At 44.5% G+C, this 25,488-nt stretch overlaps 1 protein-coding gene across 4 annotated transcripts in view; it reads right to left on the reverse strand.

The window, feature by feature from the left end:
- Nucleotides 1-5,723: 5,723 nt before the first annotated feature.
- The window catches only part of FLI1 (Fli-1 proto-oncogene, ETS transcription factor), a 91,326-nt gene continuing 71,561 nt past the window's right edge, over nt 5,724-25,488 (reverse strand). For all 4 annotated transcript variants that reach the window (XM_075116071.1, XM_075116070.1, XM_075116073.1 and 1 more), the window contains 3 exons: nt 10,642-10,704; nt 9,297-9,344; nt 5,724-8,305 (listed from right to left, as the gene is read on the reverse strand). In XM_075116071.1, coding sequence (XP_074972172.1) covers nt 7,776-8,305; nt 9,297-9,344; nt 10,642-10,704 — 641 coding nt within the window. In that variant the 3' untranslated portion in view covers nt 5,724-7,775. The remainder of the gene's footprint in view (nt 8,306-9,296; nt 9,345-10,641; nt 10,705-25,488) is intronic.

Raw genomic sequence — 25,488 nt, forward strand, 5'->3', positions numbered from 1 at the left:
CTCTCTCCACCGTGGCTAGAGCACACAATACGTTTCCTGAGGCCAAGCTGACATTCCTGCGGTGGAAGCATCTGCCTGGGGGAGCTTACAGCTTGAATAAACTCACTGCTGCACCAGGCAGACCAATTCTCCCTGCTCCAGAGAGCTGGGCAAGCAAGGGGAGGCTGGAAAGGAGACAATCTCTCTTCGCACCTCAATTTGCACGCTGCTAGCTAAATTTAAGCAAAGTGTTGAAGCCCTTGCTCTCCTGGGTGGCCGCATCCCGAGCAAGCTCTGCAGAGACGAAGTTAGGACAACCCACCGCAGAGGCGAGCGAGGGTGCTGGAGGCGGCGCAGGGGTGATGCCAGAGGGACGGGAGCGGTGCCCTGAGCGCCTTCTGCCTTGCTGCCGCTGGATGGCAGCCCTTACCTCCAGATCAGCCGCAGAGCCGGCCCCGACCTCCCCGCCGGCAGCAGCCCCGGCCCCGGCAGCAGCCCCGGCCCCGGCAGCAGCCCCGGCCCCGGCAGCGCAGCAAGCGCAACAGCGCGAACCACGGCAGCCTCGAAAGCGCAAAGCAAGAATTTATTGGGACTGTTCCTCAGTTTATTACACAAAGTTTAATGCATTTAGTGACTTTTTTTTGGCATGAGCTCTGCTAGCTGGATATATTTAGCCACTTCACAGAAGTGTTGGGGGACTTAATTCACTGCAATGAATTCGGAGGTGATGTGTAAGTGGAGGGTTGGGGGCTGTAAACATCACCTCTGCAGTGGCATCTAAAGCACCCTTAACAGAGTCTGCAGTAGGTGGGGTGGGTTAGTAATAGCAAGGCTGGGTCTGGGGAGACCTGTATTCTGTGTCCAACTCTGTTCTGGGGCTTCAAGCGAGTCACCGCTCCCTGCTTTGAGCCTCAGTTTCCCCAGCTGTTTAAAAAAAAAAAAAAAAGCAACACCACAGGCCACCTTGGGAAAGCTTTGAGTTCTAGCTCTATGTTAGTTTTGCAACAGCGCCCAAGAGTGCCTGTTCAGCCAAAGCCCCCCTCTGATTTGGAAGCGTTCCTGGTACATTACAGAGCCTACACAAACTCACGCGAAGGATTTGCTGCCACCGTAGCAGTGTTTGTAAAACTGTTATATCACTTGACAGTATCTAGAAGTCTAAATTACATCCCTTCATGCTCCTGTGCCAGGAGCTTTGCAAACACCCCCAAAGGATTCTTAGCCCATTAACCCCTACAGAGCTACTCCTCCAAAACACTACAAGGACAGACTCCCAGCCCGGAGCCTCGTGAGGTTTCTGTCCTCTGCGTGGGGGGAAGAAGGGGGGGGGCAAAGCCTGCAGGCCAGGGCAGTTTGGGGGTACAGTATCTACTCACGGGATGCACGTGGCAGCACCTCAGCAGGGTGGTTGGCCATGCTTAGAGGAGGGCAGCGACCATTCCTGTCCCCCCAGCGAGGCCAGGACTGCAGACACCCCTGTATCTGCAGAGCTTGCAGCCGTGCTGGCTGGGACGTTTAGACTGCTGCTGCTGTTCAGCTCTCAATCAGCCCTGAGCTTCAGGACCTGGAGCTTTAAGAAAAGTTTCAAACCCTTTACAGTAACTTCTACCCTAAACAGAAACCTCTCTTACTTGCTTTAACTTAGCACTATTAGCCTATGGGTGTTGAGAGCAACAGAAAACCAAAGGGTGGGGTCCAGGTTATTACAGGTACCACCAGCCAACACTCACAGCACAGCCTCCTCCAGCAGCCACAGAGACACTTGGAAAACAGACCTTGCACTTCCTGAGGGCTGGAGATGCCGTTCCTCCCCACACGTGCCTTGCCAGCAGCAGCCAGCACAGGCCTGAAGCAGAGGAGACTCCTTTGGCTTGCACACAGGGCCTTACAGCAGCAGGGAAGGTAAAGTAGATCCAGCATCAGGCTTTACAGCTCCAGGAGACAGAAAGTTAACAAAAAGCCAAAGCAAATAACAAGTTTGCGGCAGTTCCTGGAAAGGAAGAAGCAAGCTCTTGTGTTGAAATAGCTGTGCATCAAACTACCAGAGCCCCCAGGTTGTTCCTCCTCCTTCAGCAGCTACAACTTAAAATAAGAAATGCAGACTTTCATCCTTTTCTGCCTGCTCCTACATGAAGAGCAGTAAAACCCCCTCCTCTAAAAGTTACTTCCCCTGCCCAGAGAAACCTTCCTGCTTATTTGCTGCAGCTGTTTGTAATGATCGAAGCAGCTGCTCAGCTGTGAACACCCTGGCCATCACTGACACACCTGTTGCACTGTGCCCTGATAGGGGCAGCTTATTCCCCTCTACCGGGGGGTGGGTGGGGAGAATATTGCTATGGTGGCCTCAAAGCTGCTTTGCTTTCTCGTCTTTCTTTTTGTGGGTCTAGTATTGGGATCTGTTTGCTACTCTTAGACCCTGAACAGCTGAGTTTGCCAAGGATCTCTAACTCTTTTCTGATATGGTAGAAGAATCTGAGTTTTATGTGCAGGGATTTTTACTTCTGTAGGTGAAAAAATCATAATGTACAAGCTAAATTAGGTGTTATGTGTCATTCTTCTCATGACCTTAGTCTGAGGTCTCTTTCTTAATACAATAGAAAAGTCTGAGCTTTATTTTCAAGAAGTTCTGCTTTTACAGATGAAAAATCATAACATATATGTTATGCTAGGTATTGTGCAAAAGTATTCGAACAGGGTCTTTGAAGTGAATTTATAAACCCCAGCCCCCAACGTGCCTCTAGACTCAGCTGTAATTAACACCAAATGCAGCAACACTCAGGCTGATGTGGGAGAACAGACTTTGTTAGGGAGCGAGCTGAAGTCTAACAAACTAATTTCACAGAGGTCATTAAAAATACTGCATCAGCGCAGCAAAGCAGCCTGTAAAAATCTATTATTGTAACAGTATAATAAAGTGAAGCTGGCTCCTTTAGCCCAGAGTTTACAGATCTTCTGACAGTAGGGGTGGGAAACAGCAGCTGGGTTCATCGGTGCTTTTAATACAAAGCTTCAGGCGTAGTCATTTAGTGTCACTGTGGACAGTAAGAGTGCACATGAAATATTACCGCCTAAGTCCAGCTTCGCTGCAAATATCGGCACCGCCAGAAGTTATGGCAAATTTCCCACTTAGTTAACATCTCATTAGGACTGGAAGATGCTTGTTGAGCGGTAGTATGAGAAACACTTCCTTCTCATTATTAACGGGAACGTCTAACAATGGGGAAATCCCTCTCCCTTGCAGTAGAATTAGGTGCATGTTAGAGATCCACAGCTGTTTGGAAATTCGTCCTTGGGGTTGAAACACAGTTCTTAGGTATATAAAAACCGTAAGCCACTTGTGCACATGGAGGGTGGGTTCTGGCCTACAAGGATTATAGATATGAGTAATCTCAGATCCTTGACACTACAAGGATTTGGCATCTCCTAATTTAGAGCACCTAATAAGTGTTTAAGCTGAGCGCTCCATCCTCTAGACTCTGAGCAGAGATTTAGTGGGGGTAAAAACCCTTCTTCAAAATATAGTTGAAAGCAGGTTCTAAACTTGTTGCCTGTAATTAGGCAGTAAGAATACCTTCTTGTTCTCCCTTTGATATGCAGGCACTGAGGCAGGTACATCTCAAATAGAAACAGTCACAAAGATCCCAGCTAAAGGAGCTGGAGCTCAGAGACTGTGAAGCCATCACTGATTCTACTTAATATACAATCTGTTTATAGAAGGTGAAATGTAAAGCTAGTTCTAGTTTGGCATATTTAAGCTACACCCTATTCAGTGTTTGAATCTTGGGGAGTAGAACACAAATATCGGGTGAATACTAGACCACTAGAAATTAATAGCTAAATTACCACTGATTTCAATGGGGCTTCCTGGTGAGGTTTGAATTCTGAACTTCAATGCAGAGAAGATTTTCTGCTGTCCCTGTTGACTCACAGCTCACAACCATGTGACCCCAACCATCTGTTTGGTAAACTTCCTGATTTAAGCCTGAAATACTTGAATTCCGTCTGCCTTGTCCTCCTGGGAAAAGCAAAAAGTAGCATTAGTACTGTCAAATTCCTTGTTTATTTTCTCTCAGTGTGTCCCAGAAACTTGTGCTGGGATGGGAGATATCCCTGTTATCACCCCGAGAGCTTCCAACATGGCAAAGTCAGGCTTATATTGGGGGGTGCAAATGGCCTACTCCGATCTGTATGTTATTTCTTGTTCTTTATCTGAGGAACGTAAACCATTAAGATCTTATGAAAATGCTGAAAGGTGCCTGGGAAGTGGCCTGCCAGTCTGAGGCTGTCTGGCACACTGGCGTGAGATCCCTTTACTCCAAGATCTCTTTATTCTGTGGGAATGCGGCCTGCAGCAGGCGGCAAATCCTGTCTAAAGCTAAATATTAGCAAATACTAGCAAAGGTTAATATCAGCAAGTACCCTGAAGAGAGAAAGGCTGAAAGGACCTGAGCTGTGGATGCTGCTGATCACCTTCCATCTCAATCTGGGCTCTTTTAAGATGTTGTGAGGTGGGCAGCAGAAACCGATGCTTCTTAAATTGTTGGTTGTTTTCAAAAGCCTTTTTTTCACCAAGGATCCTGCTGGCCAAATTTTGCTCTCAAAGACATCTTTGCACTCTGATAACCTTCAGATTCTGCCTTTAGATGTTTTTGTGCAATCTCAGTCTTCAGCTTTTGCTACTACTGGCGGCTGGGCCGGCACACTGTATTAAAAGAAAATACTTGATATTTCTACGGATGATGCATAGCCAGAATGAATCTGGATTGCCCTAAAGTGAAAAACAATAGAGATAAGCAACAAAACACTCACTCTTATGACCAAATCGAGTAACTATGGTTGAATACACAAAGGGAACAGCTCTGAAGTGGTTGAACACGCTAACATCGCTTATTTTCAGAGCCCAGGCTTGCTAATCAAGCTGGTGAAAGCTATTGTACTAGAAGCTTAGCAACAAAAGGTTGTGTGCGGAGGAAGGAAATGGTGTACTTGTGCAGTTATGTATTTCTAAGGGTTTATCACATCGGCAGAAAGATCAAGCTATCTCTCAGGACCACCGTGTGTCTGCAAAAATACAGGAAGTGCCTTTGCCTGACCTTTATACACAATCAGAAGATTCCTTGGCAGTGCTTGTTTTTGCAGCCTCTTACTCCATCTCAGGAATGCTTTGGAGCACTGGCTTTCCCTGGGGCTTGGGGATAGGTGAGAAACATGAGCAGGCAGGCAGGCTGGTAATACAGACAGCATTGCACATATATATTCTGCCAGTGACTTCTCGAGTACCCTAAAGAGCAAACAGGCGGAGACATCTGTTAGGTCAGTGATGGCTCTCGCAGGGAGGCTGCGTGTCCTGGCACTCAGCGCGGCGCTGTGACCCATCTCTGGGGCACCGGGCAGGGGTCTGCTCCCAGCTCTGCCACCGTCCTCGTGCCAGACACTTCGCCTCCTCAAGCTTTGGCTACTCTACCACTTTCTCAGACTCTCTCTCTCTCTCTCCATGGACAAAAGATGGAGCCCAGGTTTCTGATTTCGACACTTCAATAACTAAATCAGGTCTGATAAGCACCGGCTCCAGAGACACAAATTCTCTTGTATAAGAGATTGATATTTTTTTATGGTGATAAGGTCTATGTTTGCCACTACTATGGAGCTGCTTTGTTTTCCTTTTTAGCTGACGTTAATTTAGAGGCAAAGTTCATGCTTTATCTGCAGGTATGAGAGGGGAGGGAGAGAGTGGGACAATATGATGCCTTGAGAAGAAAACCACCATTTATTTGGTCACATTTTTTTACAACGTCCTGTTCATACAAGAGTTTCATCATAACGCTTAATACATTTTTTTAAAAAAAACAAGGTTACTTGCAAAATTATATATATTTTAATATCCAAAAAGTACATTGCATATATATAGTAAGAAAAGCCCTACTTCCATGGGTAATTTCTTCATCATTAAATTTTGCGATTATTGCAGTAATGTTACTTATAAACAACCCGAAAGCACTAAGACCTAAACTGATTAGCTTGATCTTATTTTTCCATTTCGTTAAATAATGGCATCAGTGCTTCTGTTTAAAGTTACTTGCAGACTATAATGTTCTGGTTTCAGGCTCTCATCCTGCAGTCGGATGCACATGGACCAAATCTTGCACCCACACGGAGTCCCAGAGGTTATGTCTAGACTAGATATTTGTGATCCTGTTAATTGGTTGCCGGTTAATACAAGTTAGCTAATAGGTTGTACATGTAAGTCTCACACACACCCCCACCCAGACATCTGTTCTAAAACACAAATGCTTGTGGTTTACCCTTCTGTTTATGGCACCAAACCGCCACTTGTGGATCATCAAATTAACATGTGCAAAATTAGAGATGGCTGAGAATTTTTGAATGTTGAAAATTCAAATGAAAACCCCTAGCGAAAGTTTTTGAAAACACGTTGTGAGAAGCATTTGATGATTTTCTCTATGAAGTGGTTAAGATCTTTCCAAAGTTCACGATTTTGGTGGAAAATAATCACAAAATATTTAAACAGTTGCTTTAAAATGCTGGTGTATGTTTTCAATCAGCTTCAATGCAAACATATTAGCTAAGTGGAGTTAATTTGCAGACAACTCTGACAGGCTAATACAACAAAAAACTACTCTAGACAAACCCAGGGAAAACTGGAAGGTTTCTGGATACTTCGGGGGTCAATTACGGATCCAGTTGCAGGACCAAGGCTACCTCCAACAGATACATTACTCATGTCTTATTTTTTAATTATTTTTTTAGCAAAAAGTACAAAGCTACAGCCCAAATGTACAGATTGGAAAGATGTACAAATTACGTTAAAAAAAAAAACCAAGAGAAAAAAACCCACAAACAGCTGAGCTGATAGTAAAAAACAAACCTGCATTTGTGACCGAGGTCAACTCGTTTTAGTTACTCTTTCTTTTAAAACTGTGAGATATAGGGAAAAATAACTCTGCATAATTTATACAGTAATCTGCCTTCTGATCTGTTGACCACTTTGGATGACGGTCTGACAAACGCACAGCGTTCGCGAATCGGTAGCATTGAGCGATCCCTAAGACTCTGGCAGAGCTCAGGGGCCTGCTGTCATTTATTTTACTTCACTTTTGCTTTCAAGGAATGTCTGTGCTTGACATTAGGTTACTTCTTGTTCTGGTTTCTGATGTTTCTGGAGTTAATACACAGTCTAATGAAGTTGTACACTCTAGAAAAGTTCCTTCAATGCCCTTTACTTCTTAAAATATACATGCACACATATATATATATGAATATATATATATTTAATTTCCAGTTGGGTGAAAATCCTCATCTGCCTTAAAGCTAAGATTCCAGTTGCGGTCCCCTGCAGCCCAGCGTCCTCCACTTTATGGTCAAATTGCCTACCCTCTCCACACCGGGAAAAAACCCCACGCAGTCATCTTTTCCTACGACCCACAGTTGGATCTATGTCTTGTCAAAAGCCTTTGAATCCTTAAAAATTTCTCTCATCAGAAAGCTAAGAATCATTCCAGGTAACGGTGAATAATCTTCATAGTCAATTTCTACAGAGGACATAAGCGTTAAAACCCAAGGAAAATGCAGAGTACTGGCCCAAAGAAGCATCCAACTCTCAGTTCAAGACAAAAGAGGCAAACTTACAAAGGTAAAAGATTTGATCCAGGAATAACCAATATCCAGTTTTAATTATTCCACAATTATCCATTAAGGGCCCCCAAAAACCCATGAAATCCCAGAAATAAAGAAAAAGTCCAACGAGACTGATAAAGGCCACTTGAAGATAAAAGCATCTAGTAATAGCTGCCCAAGTGTGGTGATACATGGGCATTGGGATGGCGAGGGACGTTGGGGTTTGGATAAATGCTTCCTGCAGGGGAGGTCCAATAAGGTGAGGCTGCTCCAAAGAAACTGGATGATGTGACAGGCATAGAAGAAGGGTGCGGGGGTACAAAGTTCACCTTCTGCTGATGGGCATGGTAAGACGGCATGTAGGGGAGATCTGACGGATACTTGTACATTGACGATTCAGTGGGGTGAGGCTGAAGAGCCTGGGCAATGCCATGAAAGTCAAATTTGTAGGCATACCTTTTGCCATGCACTTTGGTCATAATGTTCTTATCGTAGTAGTATCGGAGGGCTCGGCTCAGCTTGTCATAATTCATGTTGGGCTTGCTTTTGCGTTCTCCCCAGCGCCGTGCCACTTCATCAGGGTCCGTCATCTTGAATTCCCCATTGGTCCCTTCCCACGTGATACAGCTGGCGTTGGAACTGTCCGACAGCAACTCGAGGAGGAACTGCCACAGTTGGATCTGCCCGCTCCCTGCGAGAAGCAAGCCAAAGAGGAAAGGAAATGACATTGTGTTTCCTGCTTAAAAGCAAAGACAAAGGCAGGAAACAGAAGGACTATCTCGATCTTTACTGGGAACTGCTCCTTCAAGCCTTAGAACGTCTTACGTAGGTACGGATAAACTGTTCCCAGCAAACAAGTTAGTCAACCCTTTGTTCTGTTCATGAGTTTGAGGTCAGATTAGATTTCATAATGGTCGCCTTTGGCCTTAAAATCTTCAGGGTATTCATAAACAGGCTTTTTCCCGAGCATACTGTCTGCAAAATTTTTCATTGGAGAGTTAACACAGTATACTTCAACTCTCAATTGCTTACTGTTTACCATGGATATTGTTTTGGATACCTACAGTTTTCTTTCCAGCTGGTGATCTGCGTTACATAAGATTATTTCTTTACCAGACCAGATGACTCCTAGCTTTATTCGGTGTGGTTATACTACTAGTAAAGAGCCTTATGAGGATGGTTCCTTACAGGCATTCAGGGTACACGAGTTTGATTTGTTCAAGCAAGATTTACTCCAGGTTTTATTCGCCAAAGTCGGGGACTGGTTTCCGCAGATGCCATGCTAGGGACAGATGTTATGCGGTGACTTTCAGAGATGTTTTGTGTCTTCCCTTCAGCTAATCTGTAGCAGACAGTGGAAAACTAACCTGTACTGCAAATCAGAGAGACCAGCATTAAAGTCCCTTATAAAACTCTTCTTAGGGAATGCTGGTTTTGGGTAAGAACATTCAGGATGGTGATTTTGTCCTGACAAAGATGATGTTGCATCACTTTCCTCACTTTTCTGTAAGGATTTTTGCAAAAGCTCTTGTGAGAGCGCAGCTACCAAGGTCAGTGGCTCTCACAGCCTACCCCAGTGGGAGAGGACAACAGCTACTCATTCAGTGCAGACTGGGGCAGCAGATCAGAAGGAAAGCTCACACCTTTAATATAAGTGGTCTGAAATTTAAAGATGGACTCACCTGGATTGGCAAGACGGCTACTAGTGGGCCCCAGGATTTGATAGGGATCTGAAAAAAAAACCACCATGCAACAAAAACTATTTTAAAAAATGCGTCATCAAAATGAAACAACAGTTCACTATTGTTTATTATAGAAACCTGTTCAATTTTTCATTTTCTTCCTTTATTCTTACTGCCTCTTCTCCTGGGGCCTAGAACAGACCTGATGTGTTCCTTATTTCTTTTTTAGCAAGCAACCACCAGTTATTTATGGAATCCAAAATGGCACAGTGTTTCTGGCATTGGTTTCAGGCTTGCCTGCTTTCAAAATCTGTGATCTCTTTGGACGTACCCTACACTTACATCTCAACTAGAAAACATGAAACGTGAAAAAAATAAGTGTGGGATAGTAGAATGCTATCAAATCAGGAGCAAATGTATTTCTCCTAATAAAAAGAGCTGGACAGCAGATGAGATTTTCAAATTGACTTGTTAGGAGTTGAGCTTGCTTCCCTCTGAGGTCAATGAAATGTTCACCCCACTCTCCCTTCCCGAAGCAAAGAGAGCGTTAGACAAATGAGAGTAACAGTTTTGTCACTGGCTCCAATGAGGCTGAGTGTTTCTTGAAAACCCCACAATGCATTTATTAGGAATGAATTCCTTCCCTTTTTGTGGGGCCTCCTCAGCCTTAATCTCTATACTTCTTCTTTGCTTCTCTCTGGTTTTGGTGATTTGGATCTATAGCATTTGCTCGTGGATTGAATCGATGCCAAAAGAACCAACCCCCTAAAAAAAAAAAGGGGATAGAAAGCAGCTGTGCAAAGCAGAGAAGGTGGTATTTAGCTTTTCAAAGGCCCCTTGGGAAACTAGCAGGAAACACTACTGCTTGCTGCCCAATAGGGTTTGCTGTTCTTATTTGGTTTTCTTTGACGCAAGGGAAGCCCTGTTGATTCTGTTTGGAGGTACATCCATCGACCACCGCTGCAGCAGAGGTGAAGAGGTAACGAGCAGACACTCCGCCGCTGCAGCACAAACAGCACCGTGCCCCGAACTGCTGCACGACCTATTGCACGCCGTGTCGTGATGTTTCAAAGGAGATGCAACAGATGCTGGGCGCTGCATGTGACTCAGCTGAAACAAGGATGTTTCTTTTGAATGGGGAAGGACAACGCAGTAAAATAGAAGCGGTTTGGAACAATTGCTGTCACTGCTCGGTCACAGTTGACTCATTATTCTGAGACTTCCCTCTACGGCTCTGCCTGTTTTTCCTGTGCCCACGGCTGGGGCAGCTTGACACATTTATTCACCCAGTCTAGTACAAATCCAATTACTTAGCAAATGCAGAGGGGATAAAATCAACAGTTACCTGGCTGGGGCCGTTGCTGTTCTGTTGTCTTATTCACATTTTGCGTCCCTGCAACAGGAGGGCCTGTAGAGACAGAGAAAGGTCTGATATGTACTAGAACAGAAGAGGAGGAATGAACAGAGAACAAGGGAAGTACAAGATACGTTGAACAGGAATAAAAGCGACTGGGATGGGAAAAGTTTTCTCATCCTAAGAGCAGGTATTTTTGAAATTGCACCATAAAATTAAGAGATTTCACTAGAAATTAAATTTTTCACTGTAAAATTAAAATATGCAGATGAGGCAAGAAAAAAACTATATAGACATTTTATTAATTTTCTGTATTTTATTGCAACTTAACTTCCATTCTAGTTTACATCCATGTTTTGAACAGAAAATTGGATCTTTATCAATTTATCTTTATCAATATTTTATCTTTATCAATATCTTTATCAATATTTTTGGAAATGCAAACTCTTTTTTAAAGCAACCTTTTTGTGCAAAAACTTCTGGGTTTATCAAACCAAATATTTTGTTGAAAATATCACAGCCATTTCTATAAATCACTTAAACGTTATCATCTGTTCCTCCTCTTCGTATCATTTCTCATAACAGAAAACTCTAACTCAAAGAACAGTCTTCACATTTCGAGTACGCAGAGCTCAGAAAGCTGCAAAGCAGAGGAAGCATGATCTGACAGCCAGGTTTCGCCACCTTTATTTGCACCCAGTAGTATCTTGTTGAGAGTAAAACGGGCCCATCGTGCACTGCTGCACAGGGATATGCCCCAGCAGTGGAAGCAGGGGAGAGTGTGGCTTGGTGTCAGCTGGTTGGGCTAGCTCAAATACAGCCTTTAGGGACAGGGAACTGATATTTCTAACGAGCCAGAGCATACTGAAATGTCTAATTTCACCCAGAGCGTACTGTCAATTCAAGGACTCTATAACACCAGTAAGAAAGGAGAACAGTTGGGTGAGTACGGCTCACATGGTGTGGGCCCTATCTGCCTGCTAGATTTTGTGTGGAATCTCACTTTCTGAAAAGTACTAAGAAACTCTCAGAATCTGCCCAAGCTGTCTATATCTGTCCCTAAAAAATCTAAACTGGACTACAGGCAGGTGGTTAACACGGAGTCTGTGTTTGTACGGAGGATCTGCTCCCAGCCCCTTAAGCAAATCCTGAAAGCATTACAGCTTCACTCTGTCTTCTTCAATACACCACTCAATAATAAAAATATTTGAATCAATTTTTATTTCTGTTCATAACACCATTCTAGCTCTTATCTTGCTGACTATCCCCAAATCTTCCACCCTGTGATACTCATAGCACAAGCCAGCCATGCCCGTCTTCTCCCACTGCCTCATTTTGATCTTCCATTGCAGAATTTGTGATTCCCATGGGGACAACTTACTTTTGGTGAGGCCAGAATTCATACTACTGCCCCATCCTGTTCTCCTGACTACTTCATAGGAGGGATCTAATGACAAAAGACAACAGGCATAGAGGGCTTGAAATCAACTCTTCCCAAAAATCCTTGCAAGAATCTAGCTTTGTGTCCTGGTCCCAGCTGGTATTATGCAGATCTGTTTCCTCTCCCATACCTCCTGTGCTCCCTTGGCCCTCTCACAAAGGCAACAGGCCGTAAATAAAGCGGTTGGGACTGGCTCTTTGGGCGATGTTCAGGCCTGGCGCGTTCTGATCGTGGAGGGTAGTCATTGCACTCCGTTATGGGGTTTAGAGTGCGACGCATCCCATCCAAAAGGAGACCCCCGTTCTCTTATCCCAAGATGACAGAAGACCACAGCCAGAAAAGGAGGATGAGGTGAACCTTTTTGTTATTTCACAGAAAATAAATGGCGACTTTAAAAACCAGGGAGGCCACGGACTTGACGTGCACAATAAGGAAGCTATTTTAAGGAGGGAGAAAGGGGAAAAAGCATCTTCTCAAGTGAAATTCAAAATGCTCCTCTGCCGATGCTGCTGGATGGAGCGAGCGCTGCCCCGTGCCCCGTTGGGCTGCACAGCGCAGCGGGGCTGCGCAGCTCCCTGTGGAAACATCCCAGGCACTTGCACATTCCTCCCGGCGCTGGGAAAGCCGCTGCAGCTTTGAAATTACAGCCTTCTAGTTATTGGCATGAAAAGGAAAACAGAGAAGGGACAGGAGAGGGAAGGGGAGGGGAAGAGAGGGAGAGAGAGAGGAGGAGGGAAGAGAGGGGAATGGGGGAAAATAGACCTCATGTAATCTGCCTGTTTTTATTTTTATTTTACTTATTTGTTTTTTCCCTTTTACTAGAAACCACAAACCCCACTGCAAATAGATCAGACTGAAAAACAAACCGCTACGGTTTCAGCCCGGTACAAAGAGTGTGACGGGACATCTCTGAAAGCGGGAGGCGGCAGCCCCGGCCATGCTGTCCCCAGAAGGGAGCCCTGTCCCCACTCCCATGGCTGGGCAAGGGGCAGCAGGGCTGGAAACTGGCTTGCAGCCTGGTGCTGCTGGGGAACTCCGTCCCCAAGCTCAGGCCTCAGCAGCTGTCATTGTTGTAAATAAGATGTTGTTTGCATGGATGGCATTTTTCCTTGCTGGAAACCCATCGTGCAAATCCTAACTTCATCTGAGAGCACCCAGTGACTGAAATCAGGAGAGCAGAGATGAGGTATGAAGCAACCACTGGCTTTTCCCATGTCCTCTTTGCAGCCAGTCTCTGGCTTTCATTTCTCCCCTGGGGTATCCTTCAGAAGTATTACAACTAGAACTATTAGAGCAATGTTTTGGGAAATATTTTCTAAAAAACATAAGAGTTCTGCGTTGAGAGAGAAAGGCAAAACCTCAGAAATTTCCACCGATTGAAATGCTAATGTACATTTTGGTTAACTCAGTCAGAAACGGTCTTGCCATTACGTAATTTTAATGGAAATGTCACTTACATCGCGATCCTGTTAAAAAAAGAAAGGTAGCAATTAATTTTCCAACAGAAGTATTCTTTCAAATTGGGGAAAAAACTCCTTTCCAAATTGGGGGAAAAATTCCTTTCCAAAAAGTAGCAGAACTCATTGAAAATTTTCAATTTTCTGGGATTCTTTTGGGTCAGATAATTGACCGAAGTGAACCAACTGCTACGAACGGGCTGGTTGATTCAGACCCATCAGCATGTTTTCAGTAAACAAATAGGCCATCATCTGGATAGATGATCCTCCTCCTCCTCCAGATGGAGAAGCTTTGTCACAGAGGAGGAGCCTGCTTTGCTCACAGTGTCACAGAAAGAGCAAAAAAATCATCTCCTGAGGGTTTTTTTAACCAATAAGTGACACTGTTACAATCAGATGTGCTGACCAGGTGTGTATTGCTATGGCTGCTGCGGCTTTACAGGATCAGGTCTTGGTTCTCCAGGTAAGTTTGGCAAAGTCTGGTCAAAATAATCGTTCAAAACCTCTCTGAATGGGCTTCCTCGTAGCATACGCTTTAAGATGTAAAATGTCAGCTTGGAAGGATGGTGTGCAGGTGGCTCAGCCCAGGTTTAGTCCAGGTTTAGTGCACCTCAGATGAGCCCCTTTACCTCAGCTTTCCCTATACAGTATGCATTATGGAGTAAAATATTGGCATATATAGCCATGCTTGTGGTATTAGGATGAGGCTTAGCTCTGAGCGTGACTTTGCGATGTTGAGAAGGGTTAAGTATGATAGTTAGCAATACAGGCGTTGCTATTGAAACATGTTCACTCAGCTAGTGCAAGTTTCCAACTCTTTCTCTCCCTCTCAAAAAAAAAATCCAAATCCACTAAGCTATTTTTGTTTTGTTTTCACAAAAATCCGTGCAACGTGAAAGAACCGCACCAGCCCTCCCAGCTTCCAGGCCCAGACTCTAAAGCTGAATGTGTTTAAAACAAAATGGAAAAGGCAGAGCCAGGGAACCTATCCAGAGACTCGAGTTTCTGCAAAAACAATATCGTTCCCAGGACCTGACGCCCAGTGGCTCGAAGAGATCCTACAGAACTCCAGCCAGACGGTTAGTTATAGGGATAGTCTTATCTGTCATTAAAACCACTTGGATTTTACACCAAAACTTGCCGCACGATGGAAATTCAATTAAAAGACTTGGACTGGGGTCGTTTTGTGGTGTAAATCAGCAAATCGCTACAGTGAAGTTAGGGGCAAATTTATACCAGCAAAGGATCAGGTCCCCAAGTCTGCTTTAGTCTTAAAAGGCCCAGTGGAACAACAGGCCTATGACAAATGTGTGTTCAATACAAAATGGAATTAAAGAGCAGAAAATAAATCATAGATGCTTTCAAGAAATGTCATTCTGCAGCTGTCTGGTTTGTGTCCAGAAATTCCCCAGAATGAATGCATACTCTATTATGAGTAAGGTAAAGGATATTAATAATGCTTTGCACTTTCACAGCACCTTTCAACTAAGGATCTCACAGCTTTGCAAACATTCACACTCACAGCACGCCTGGGAAGAAGGTTAAATATAATTTTATTTATTTACATGGATAAATGCACTTTCCTCAGGCTTTAGCTGCCTTTTCCAGAAGTGGCTTTCCCAGAAATCAGGCTGCGTGGAACAGACTGCATAACATTGGACTCTGGACCCTTTCTAACCTTGGTCTATACTTTCTCACCCCAAATCTCCCTCAGCTCCTACCTCACTACCCTCTGTGTCATTTGGAAGTTCTCATCCTCTGCTCTGCGACTCTTCTTTCAAAATCTATTCATTCCTCTGGAATTAGATGTAAATCAGAAATAATCCAGTAGTGAAACAGCCTGCTTAGGCTGTGCAGAAGGCTGAGAAAAGGCTTAGAACATGGCAAGATCAGGACCAGGCATTAGGTAGAGATGAGCTAAATTATCCAGACCTTCGCAGTTTCTTCTTGTCAGGCTGTTGGGTGCAACAAAGGAAGGGCTTGATGTGGGGAAGAAACTGAGGAGTGTGTCCCAGGGATGCGCAGGTTGAGATTGTGGGACCCGGAGGAGAACGGCTGCACGTTGTGCTGTGTAAGTGTAGGAGGTACAGCACTGCAGTCGGGAAGATAAGGCAGGCTCCGCTGACCCACCATGCACATTTACAGACCTTCCCTCCCCCCCATCTCACAGCTTGAGTGCTACTTTGCTCCTGTGCCCCATACCTCTGGATCATATTTAGTCTAAACAGACTAATAGGCTCAAATATTGCTGTGGGCTAGGGACAGATGGACAGGCACACAGACTCATTTCCCTAGGAAACCGGGCTTAAAATCCCCAAGCAGATTTCCACACCACAGCAAAGACCATCCTAGATGCCTAGCAGTCCTCTCAGTTTGAATGCAGTCCAATGAACAAGCCATTAGGGATCTGTGTTTAAGATATGATGTATTAGAGAGCAAAGCCTCTCTGATAAGCTTTAAGAAGTTCTTTAAATTCTTTTTAAAAAATGATTTTTTATAAATCTGAAAGCTTGAGACAGAGGGGAGAAGCGAGTGGGGGGGATTTGAGCTGAACAATAGGTTCACAGTCCCTATGCTTCCTGCGCTGCTCGGTGAGTGCTGACAGCCCCTTCATGCTGCTCTCTCTGTAGGAGCTTTGTCAATCGAACCAGATTCAGGCACTATTTTGTGCTACCAGCCTTGATAAGGCTTTCCAGGAGAACAATAGGCACTGGGCCTGTAATATCCTCATTTTTCAGGCCGTTTTGTTCTAGGATGGGTACAGTGGGGCTGGGTCATTTAAGGAATAAATGCTTTATAGGCACGATAGGGGAATCTTGTTTGAAATGCTGTCTATGCAGGCATAGTGCCCTTAATTGCAGGCAAGGCTGGGAAGGAATAGCATGGCTTATTTGTCATATTCATGGCATCACTGGCAGCAGCGGCACCTCTCTTCCAGCCAGGCACTGTCTGCTTTATGAACTGCTGGGTCTCACGGTCAAGGTGTGGAATGACTGGTCTGAACAGATCCGTGGGCAGTGCTATGCCTGGGTTAACTGTTGCAGAAGATGTCTGGGGAAACACACGTGCAGCAAACTCCTGGGGGTGTCTAGATTCCCCAGCATGGTAGGTGCTAAACCATAGGAAGAGCTCACCAGCCTCTGCCTAATGTTGCTGATACCTCCAAGAGGATTAGGAAGCCAAAGAATGGGAAGTGGCTTGTCCTAAGTCATGGGGGCAGAGCCAGGAAGAAAATAAAGGTAAGTTTCCCAAGTCTCAGTGAATTGTCTGACCACTTACTAACACTACCTCCATTTCCCCTTGAAGCATACTGGCAGGCTCTGACCGAGCCTTACTTGCTGACTCAGCTGGGTAATAACAATGGCAGCGACTGTAGTCATTTAGCCATCTTCTGTTGGATTCCTTACCTCGGCATCTTGGGGTGCTTCACAAAAAAATGTCCAATGACCCCAGTTCACATGACAGAAAAAACCCCAAACCTGAAATAGAGAAGGAGCTGCTCCTTTATACCCCACCTTATTTGGTTAGGGAGCACGGACACTACGTTTCCAGGCAGGACTTGGCCTTACAGATTTCAATGAAGCAAATCAGGGGAAGGAGAAGGCTGCAAATCTGAAGTGGGCTATGGGATCCACGGGATTGTCCATGCAGAACACAGAGTCCTTCTGCTTCGAGAAAGGATCCTGGTTTGGTGGCTGGAATTTAAATTAGCTTCTCTAAATGGGGAAAGCAGAATCAGGTGTCCTAGGGGATCCAGACTTGTGATTAATCTAAGTGGTCACTTGGGGTCTATTTTGCGGCAACTACTTTACAGGGAGAGGGAGAAAGGAGGGCACAGGACCTCACCGCTTTTCCTCCCGAAGCGAGGCTGTGTGTGGTGGCTAGGACTGGCACTATTCTGGTATCTTGGAAAAGTCCCAAAGTAGGCGCATGGGAACAAAAAACACTACTGCTGTAAACCAAACATGTAAGCAGGGCCTGCCAAGCGCCTTAGTGTCCAGCCCTCACACTCCCGTCATTTAACCTCCTGGAGATCGCATTGAAGAGGTGGGGTTGTGTTTAAAGCCAGTTGGAGAGAAGAAACCTAGACTGTGGGTTTCAGGAGGGGCAAGGAAGCCAAAAACACCTCCAACTCCTCCTAGAAACATTAGAGGCGTTGTTTTAAATGGTGGCAGCAAACATAAAGGTTGTAGAGTCGCTAAGGTTCTTCCCTGGCCCACTGTGGCTCCAAGTGTATGTACTAAATGCTCAGTATGATGGTGCAAAATCTTACACTGTCAGCAGCAAGACATTTGCTTAGATACAGCAGTTCTTATCCCTGAGCTGTGAAGGCTCTGGATGCTGTCATCTGCCTGCAGGAGGTTTGACAGTGTGTGGCAGAGATGGTAGAACAGGACTAGAAAGCAGAGCAGAGTACGAGGAGTCCTCTGGCCTTTTCAAACTGCTGCAGGAGGTGGTTAATGAAAATCAGCAATTGGCTTCCCTTAACGTTTAGCCCTATGGCATACACCTAGGTATGAGTTACAGGGGTGTCCTAACTGTGTACACTGGGACCTGAAAATCTCACCCACACTCTCATTCGTTTTGCAATAAATTACTTTTCAATGTATTATTTCTGCTAATTAAAACAGTTGCTTAACATGTATGCCATATGTCATGCTGTATGTCGTTCACAGCCAGTGTTACTATGACTGTTCTCATGATTACATAAGACTTTCCAGCCTTCAAGCACCAAACTCATTCGTTTCTACTTCAAGACCACAATGTCCTGCTCCTTGCGCTAAGGAATCACCAGCACAGGCACCATAAGTGGAATTACGTAATTCTAATTCTCTCCACTAAGAGGAAGCAAGTAGCTGAATGCAGAATAATTTCAGAATAACTTCTACTCTACATTATCAGACTATTTGATTATTTCACAATTTAAAAAAAATAAATTGTCAAACGTCTCTACGTTGCTGTTAACCTGGTGTACAGATGAGGAACCGACACAAAGGGTAAAATCCAGGCTTGGGGCAACACTGGGTTTTTGACCAACCCAAACGAAGTGAGAAGGGATGGACTGCTGGATTTACATAAGAAATGTGTTGCAGAGCAACGAGAGAAATCTCTGAAAGCAGCTGAGAGCCTGGTTAGGCATCATTATCCTTGTGGAAATAAAAATGAGAGCAATCAAACATTTCCGATTTAACTCCTATTCTAGATCTGGTGTTGGATTAAAGTACCATGGCTAAGCCCACTTGTATCCAGCATCAGACAGGATCTGGAGCCTAACTTAACTCATGCACACAACTAGGATTCAGGATATTCAAAGGGGCCTCATTCAGCTTGCACAGACAGGGTGTGCTCAGGGTAGTCCTGGGCCCTTCCAAAGCAGGTCACTCCAGCCTGAGATCTGTGACCCCTCTCCCTCATTAGACTTGGCCTGGCAGGGCAACACGAAGGAGCTCCAACACACCACGGCTCTAGAGCCCAGAACTCTGCTTCCCCACTCGGAGGAGGGCTCTGACCTCCAAAATTTGGAGTCACTCCCTGTTTGCTTTGGGCCATAGGCGAAAGCCCCCAGTTGTGTGAGTGTGGCTAGAAAAACATCCCAGGGCCATGCAGTGGTGGAACTTCCTGATTCGCGTCTGAGTTACCCCATGCAATGCTTACAAAGACACATTATGAAGAAAAGGAGGAAGTAATGAGAATTTTTTGTTGTTGTTGTTGTTGCTTTTTTTAATACCAGCAGCAGAAGTCCCAATGCACAGTGCATGAAGGCTGAAACATGTGTCCTGAGAATCCCTCCCAGAGCCAGCCAGTCACTTTCCAGGCAACATACATGTCGCTGAGCTACGCAGGGCTGCAGACACGAACCGCCACACGCAGAGAAGCATGCTACCGAGCAAAAACACAGACACCCAACCGCATATTCTGAAAGGCGTGTTCCTGAGCACCCTTCGTGCACGTATATACACATTCATCCAAAACACGTATACGAGTGTGCACAAATATGCAAACAGCACCGTGCGTATTTTACCCCCTCCCAGGCACACAGGGGGCTAAAACCAAACAGTTACCGCGCTTGCAATTTTGCACTTATTGAAAAATACACAAATGCAGAAGTAAAAGAAAAAGAAACACGTATTCATGGAGAAAAAAAGCTAGACGCAGCAATACACGCATAAGAGAAAAGGGAAGGGAAGACACACATGCGCAGACATTGCAGCTAGCATTTTTATAGCATTTTACCCATTTAACTCATTATCAAGAAACAAATTGACTCTTGTCTTAGGAAACGGCCAAAGCGCTTCCAAGAGCTTTTCACGGGAGGGACTGCACCCCACCAAACGTGTAAACCCCCCCCACATGTGCAATAACATTGCTTGCAGTGCACCCTAGGCAAAAAAATAATAGCTCTTTTGCTGGGAGAAAAGGAAGGATAATGGTTACTTAGAAAGTGCTCCAGACAAGCTGTCAGGTTGAATTCAGAGAACTGGAGTCTACTCTGGGACAGCGCTGGCTCAGGGTGATCCCTTGTGAGTTGGGTTTCCTGCCTGCTACAGCTTAAAGACAACGATTCTTTGTTTCCAGTTTTTCTGGTGAAAAAACACACGCCTGCCTCCGAAGAGGGTCAGGGAGAAAGCAGACAAAACACTAACTCTGGAATTTCAAAGGAAAACAATTAAAAAAAAGAAAGAAAAAAAGAAAAATCCAAGAGCGCTAGCTACTGTCTCTCCTGAAATCATAAATCCCTCGTTTGGCCACACAGTCACAACAAGAGAAGCACCAAAAAAGCCTCCCCTTTTTCTGCTACAGAGCTAAAAATGGGATATTTCATCACCAGGCACACAAATATCATCGGCAACTGTTTTAGCATGTACAAACAATTAAGAGGGCATAAAGCTGCAACCGCTTTTTCTCTGACAGGGCTGAGACTGGAGGGTTTATAACCTTTGCTGTGAGCAAGGGGCCTTCCTGACCTACTGAAAAGAAGGGTTTACTGAAACTGGTCAATATTTTTCACATGACAGCCTTTTCGGCCTGAAAAATGGCCTTTTCAAGAAAAGAATTTTATGCAGGAATTCAAGACTTTTTTCCTGTGGGAACCATGCTTATGCAATCATGTGGCCTGTGGTCTCTTTGCTCCTCTCTCTCCAGCCCCCAAACACCTTTGAACCTGTCACCCAAAATTGTCACTAGATTTGACAAGCGGGAGGGATGAGTTTTAAAGAGTTCCTACCAATCTAAAGGAAACTGCTGGGGAAAGAGGAGAGACACTGCAGCCTCGATGGCGAGAGAAGCAGCTGCACGGGCTCATATACAGGTACCGAGTACCTGCGTGACAGAGATCTTATTAGTGCTCCAACATCAGGAAACTCTTCCTTAGGGGCTCACAACAAACATGGCTACAAACCTGCAGGAAACAACTCTGTGTGAGATTCAGAGCTCACTGGTTTGTTTATGTTAGAGGTGGAGTCACCATCCCTGGAGGTGTCCAAAAACCGTGTAGACGTGGCACTTGGGGACATGGTTTATGAGCCATGGGGGTGTTGGGTTGGCGGTTGGACTTGATGATCCTAGAGGTCTTTTCCAAACCTAATGATTCTGTGATTCTATTATCTTCTTAAATTTGCCAACATCCGAACAAAAAATACAAGCAAACACACCCTATACCCAAACATCCTTATTGTTCACACAAACGCTTCTATAATGCAAACATACATACATAATAGCCACAGACTAAATCCTTAAAATTTGTCTCCTACATCTATATTCATGTATTCACATACGAATTTCTTCCCTCTTTGAAAATGCTGATAACACGTCCTATGTTCTGCTTCAATTTAGGTTGGATTTATGAGACTTAGGGCTAGTGCTGGTTTATCACTATTCTAAGCTAACTATATTGCCTTAGGCTGAGCCTGACCAATGCAGAGAAAGTGTTGGTGGATAAAGACCTGTGCTGAATCCAGCCTTTTAAAGAAGATCATACACAACCTGTAATCTGGAAGCAAACAGCGGCGCAAACTCACTCCACTGAACTCTCACGCGTGATGCGCCCGTGCAGTCCGTACCGGCCGAGCCTTTCCCCATCCCACTCCGTCATCTCGCTGCACAAATACACACCTAGCTGCACACCAGCACGTACTACAAAGCCCCACATACACCACACCAGACGTTCCTACGTGCCTGTTTTACATATCGACACGTCATGATTCTGCCTCTCTGGAAACTGCCAGCGCTATCCCGCTCGAGTTCAGATCCCGCACAGCATTTGGGTCTGTACATTAAAAACGCGAGTTATGCAGACGCCAACATGCTTAAAAGCATGGACTTTAAAAATGTGTTGGACTGAGGCCAGAATGCTCACAACCGTATGAGGGACAGCCCTTTGGCCTCCTAAATGTTGCTGTACGTGAATATACTTTCCATCTCCCTATGGAAACCTACTTAAAACGACACCATTCTGAAGGCGAGCAATTCAAAATCCCCACGGGCTCGGGCAGATAATGTAGTCTCAGATTCTCCTCCCATGTCTCCGGTACCTACAGTAGGTCAGTCATTGCTCCAGTCACGGAAAATGAAACAGACCATCTCTCCAGTGGAGCGCTGGGAGTGGGACACAAATCTTTCCATTCAGCAACGAGAGCAACCTCGTTTCATTTTCCAGAAAATTGTTCTCTAGCCAAAAAATACTGGTGATTTTCATTAAAGCAATTTATTTCTCAAAGGCAGCTGAAGACAATTTGTACCAATGACGCTAAATACCGTACTTTTGAGTGTTTATGAGGCTGAGAAGCAAAGAAGCTCAGGCAACAAGACTCCTTTGAACACGACAAGGTTTCTACCTATCTGATCTGAGAGCAAAATGCATATGCTTTGTGGCCCAGCTGTGTGAGTTTACAGTATCTGTTTCTGCTATGAAAGCAGTTTAACTCTCCTGAAGCAGTGCTACAGGTTCTTCTGTATGCAGAGCTGGCGTTGCAGAAGAGAAGTGAGAGGGGTGGAAAATAGAAGGGAGAAAGGGAGTAAAGTCTGCAGCTGCAACCAGCCAAGGCATGAAACCCGGTCCTGTGACAGCAGCGCTGCCCTTGCTGGCACGGGCCGCAGCTCAGGTGGTGCCCTGTGCTCCTGGGTGACACCATCCTTGCTGCATCTGAAACATCTGCCTCTGTCTGCTTTGCAGCCATACTTTTTTTGCCGTGTAGGTTCTTTTTTACAGTTTGTGGATGGAACACATCGTATAAAGCATGGCATAAGCGTATGCAAAGAGCATGCATTCCTCCCTGGAATTTGCACAAGCAGGTTATTTGCATTAGCTTTGTGATCTTAGAGAACGAGCAAGAAAAATTACAGGAGGAGTGAAAAAAAATAGCATTTTTTTCTTATCTCTGTATTGTACTGTTTCATCACCTTCTGCTGCTTTTGAATCCTCAAGGGAAGGTGCTTAGAAAAATTTGTCTGTTTTTATTCACAGGCCTAGAGAGAAGATTAGTAGGTTCAAGATGCATTAAGATAAAGAAAAATGTTTCATTTTTTGAGCAGCTAAGGAGACAAGAAAATACTTATTAAAAATCACGATTTTTAACTTGAAATTCCTTTTCCAAAAGAATATCATCATCTCAAAGCCAGCCCATTAAAAATCCTTAGAAGGAAGCAAGGAAAACCTTGTTGCTTAACAGACCAGACCGAGGCTGAGGGATTCCAAGTCCGGTTTTATGTTTGTCACAAGTTTCTTCCGTGATATTGGACAAGACACTTCACTCCGCTCCCCCAATTCCTTATCTGTCAGCCTGTCATGTTCACGTGCCTTTTATCCTGTCATCTTATCTCACGAATAGTATTTGGCGCGTGAATCCGTTACAGTATATTGAAGCGGGCTGGTTTATCCTAGCATAGTATTCAGACATCCAATGAATGCAGAGGAAATTTATGCATTGTAGGAAGAAAGGGAAGAGGAATGGATGGGATTTCAACATTTCTATGCTAGTTCTTAATTTTTATTTGACTGTCCCACGGGTGTCTTTAGTCCTTTATTGACACATGATGAAAGGACCATGTAAAGTTAAAAACGCCTAGCTGACAGAAATCAAATGCAAACTTCTGTCAGCTGCACTAAAGAAACACACTCAAGGGCAGTAAAAATGGAGGGGGAGGAACATTTCTGCCCTCCAATTTCTTTTTGCTCGGGTGACTATAGGCCCGACTTGCAAAGATAAAGGGTATAAAAAATTCAGGGGACTGCAGTTTTCCACAGAGCATTTCTCTTTAATAAAAAAATCACAGCTTTCTTCCCTTTATTTTTAGCAACCACCTGGCTTGAAACAGAAAGAGCAATCTTGGATGTGCGTGCATGTTTATGGGGGAAACTGTGGAGGAACATGTGCATGTGTGTCTGCTTTATTCAAATAGGAGCAAGCCTAGCTTTTATTAATTTTAAATAGATGACTGTTAGCATCAAAATAGCCACAGAAAAGCCTGAATGGCTTTGTCTCTATAATTTACCATGTTTTATCAACTAATGCCTGTCTCATAAAGAGAGAACAGCATGCCAGGGAACAGGCAGCTCAAGTGGATAGTTATATGCTGGACAAAAGAAGCTGCTGTAAAAAAACAGCACTGATATTGTGTCCGGGGTCCAAGACAGATGTTGGAGATGAAATGCAGCATGGTGCAATGAGAAAGAAGTGCTGGCTCTGAGAGCAGAGCTTGTCAATGAAGCAGCCAGACACACCAGGCAGAAGCTTGTTAAATGTGTGATCTCGGTTCGCCTTTCAGTGAAATGGGGGGTTTTCTCTGTCTCTCTCCAGCTGCTTAAATAAAAGACTTTCTGCCTTTCCCCACTATTCTTTGAAATGCAAACCTGTGGCTCATCAACGAAGCCATGTTCTCCTGAAAAGCATAGGCATGTTTGTATATGAGGTGAGGAAACTGTCTCGGCATGAGAGCAGGCTGCTTCTAGGTGGGTTATCTCGTGTGACAGACATGAGATTTCACACTTTTCCCAGAAGCTTCTCAAATGGAGGAGCTGAACACAGCTCAGTGAATGAAACCAATGTTCCTGCAGTTATGCAAAGGGAAAGGAAGACCAAACTCAAGGCTCCTAGTCCTACGGAAGGACTTAGAGAGCACAGGACCAGATTTTTGGTCTTTAACACCCTATTTGGCCTTTAGCAATTCAGCTGGCTGACTAGTGACTTACTGTCTTACCTAGTAAGGCACGTGCATCATACCCATCGCACCAACCCCCATAATTTTATTGTGACTGAGAATCTGGTATTTCGTTAAAAATAAGGAAAAGGAATAGGGCTGTATCTGCCGAGAAAAGCCTGAAAAACCTGACTGAAGGATATACAAACAACTCAAAAGCCTGAAGGACCCTCAAGTGTGTTATTACCTTTTAAATTTCAAGGTTTCTAAGCTCCACCTACATGATCAGAATTTATAATAAATTAAAAATTTGGTGTTACTGGAAAAAAAAATCAAAATGTTCCAAAATGCAAGTGTCAAAAAGATACACTTGGTCTTCCTTGCTGGTTGAAACTAGCTGACAGATTCCTGAATGGTTCTGGAAGACCTGAGTGGCCTTTATTCAGTAATGGAATTTATTGTAAGAAAATTTTATCCTTGAAACTTACTGAATGAACTCTCTCAGGGAGAAATAGTGTCTCAATCCTTGCTATGTATCTATGGGGGTTGGACTAGATGACCTTTAAAGGTCCCTTCCAACCCAAACCATTCTATGATTCTATGATTCTATCTGAGATTTCAAACTGTTTCACATAGAGAACAGAAAATATGCCATCAGTTCATCAGCTCAGTAATACACAAGTGTGCAAACGACAGATATACATTTTATGCCACCATGTTGGCTGGAGAAGCAGAGATGTGATTTCCAGGGTGGACGGAGCTGCAAATTGTGAATTATTCCATTTCAACCACGCTGTGCATGCA

This window comes from Phalacrocorax aristotelis, chromosome 22 (assembly GCF_949628215.1).
Source record: "Phalacrocorax aristotelis chromosome 22, bGulAri2.1, whole genome shotgun sequence".
Lineage (NCBI taxonomy): Eukaryota > Metazoa > Chordata > Aves > Suliformes > Phalacrocoracidae > Phalacrocorax > Phalacrocorax aristotelis.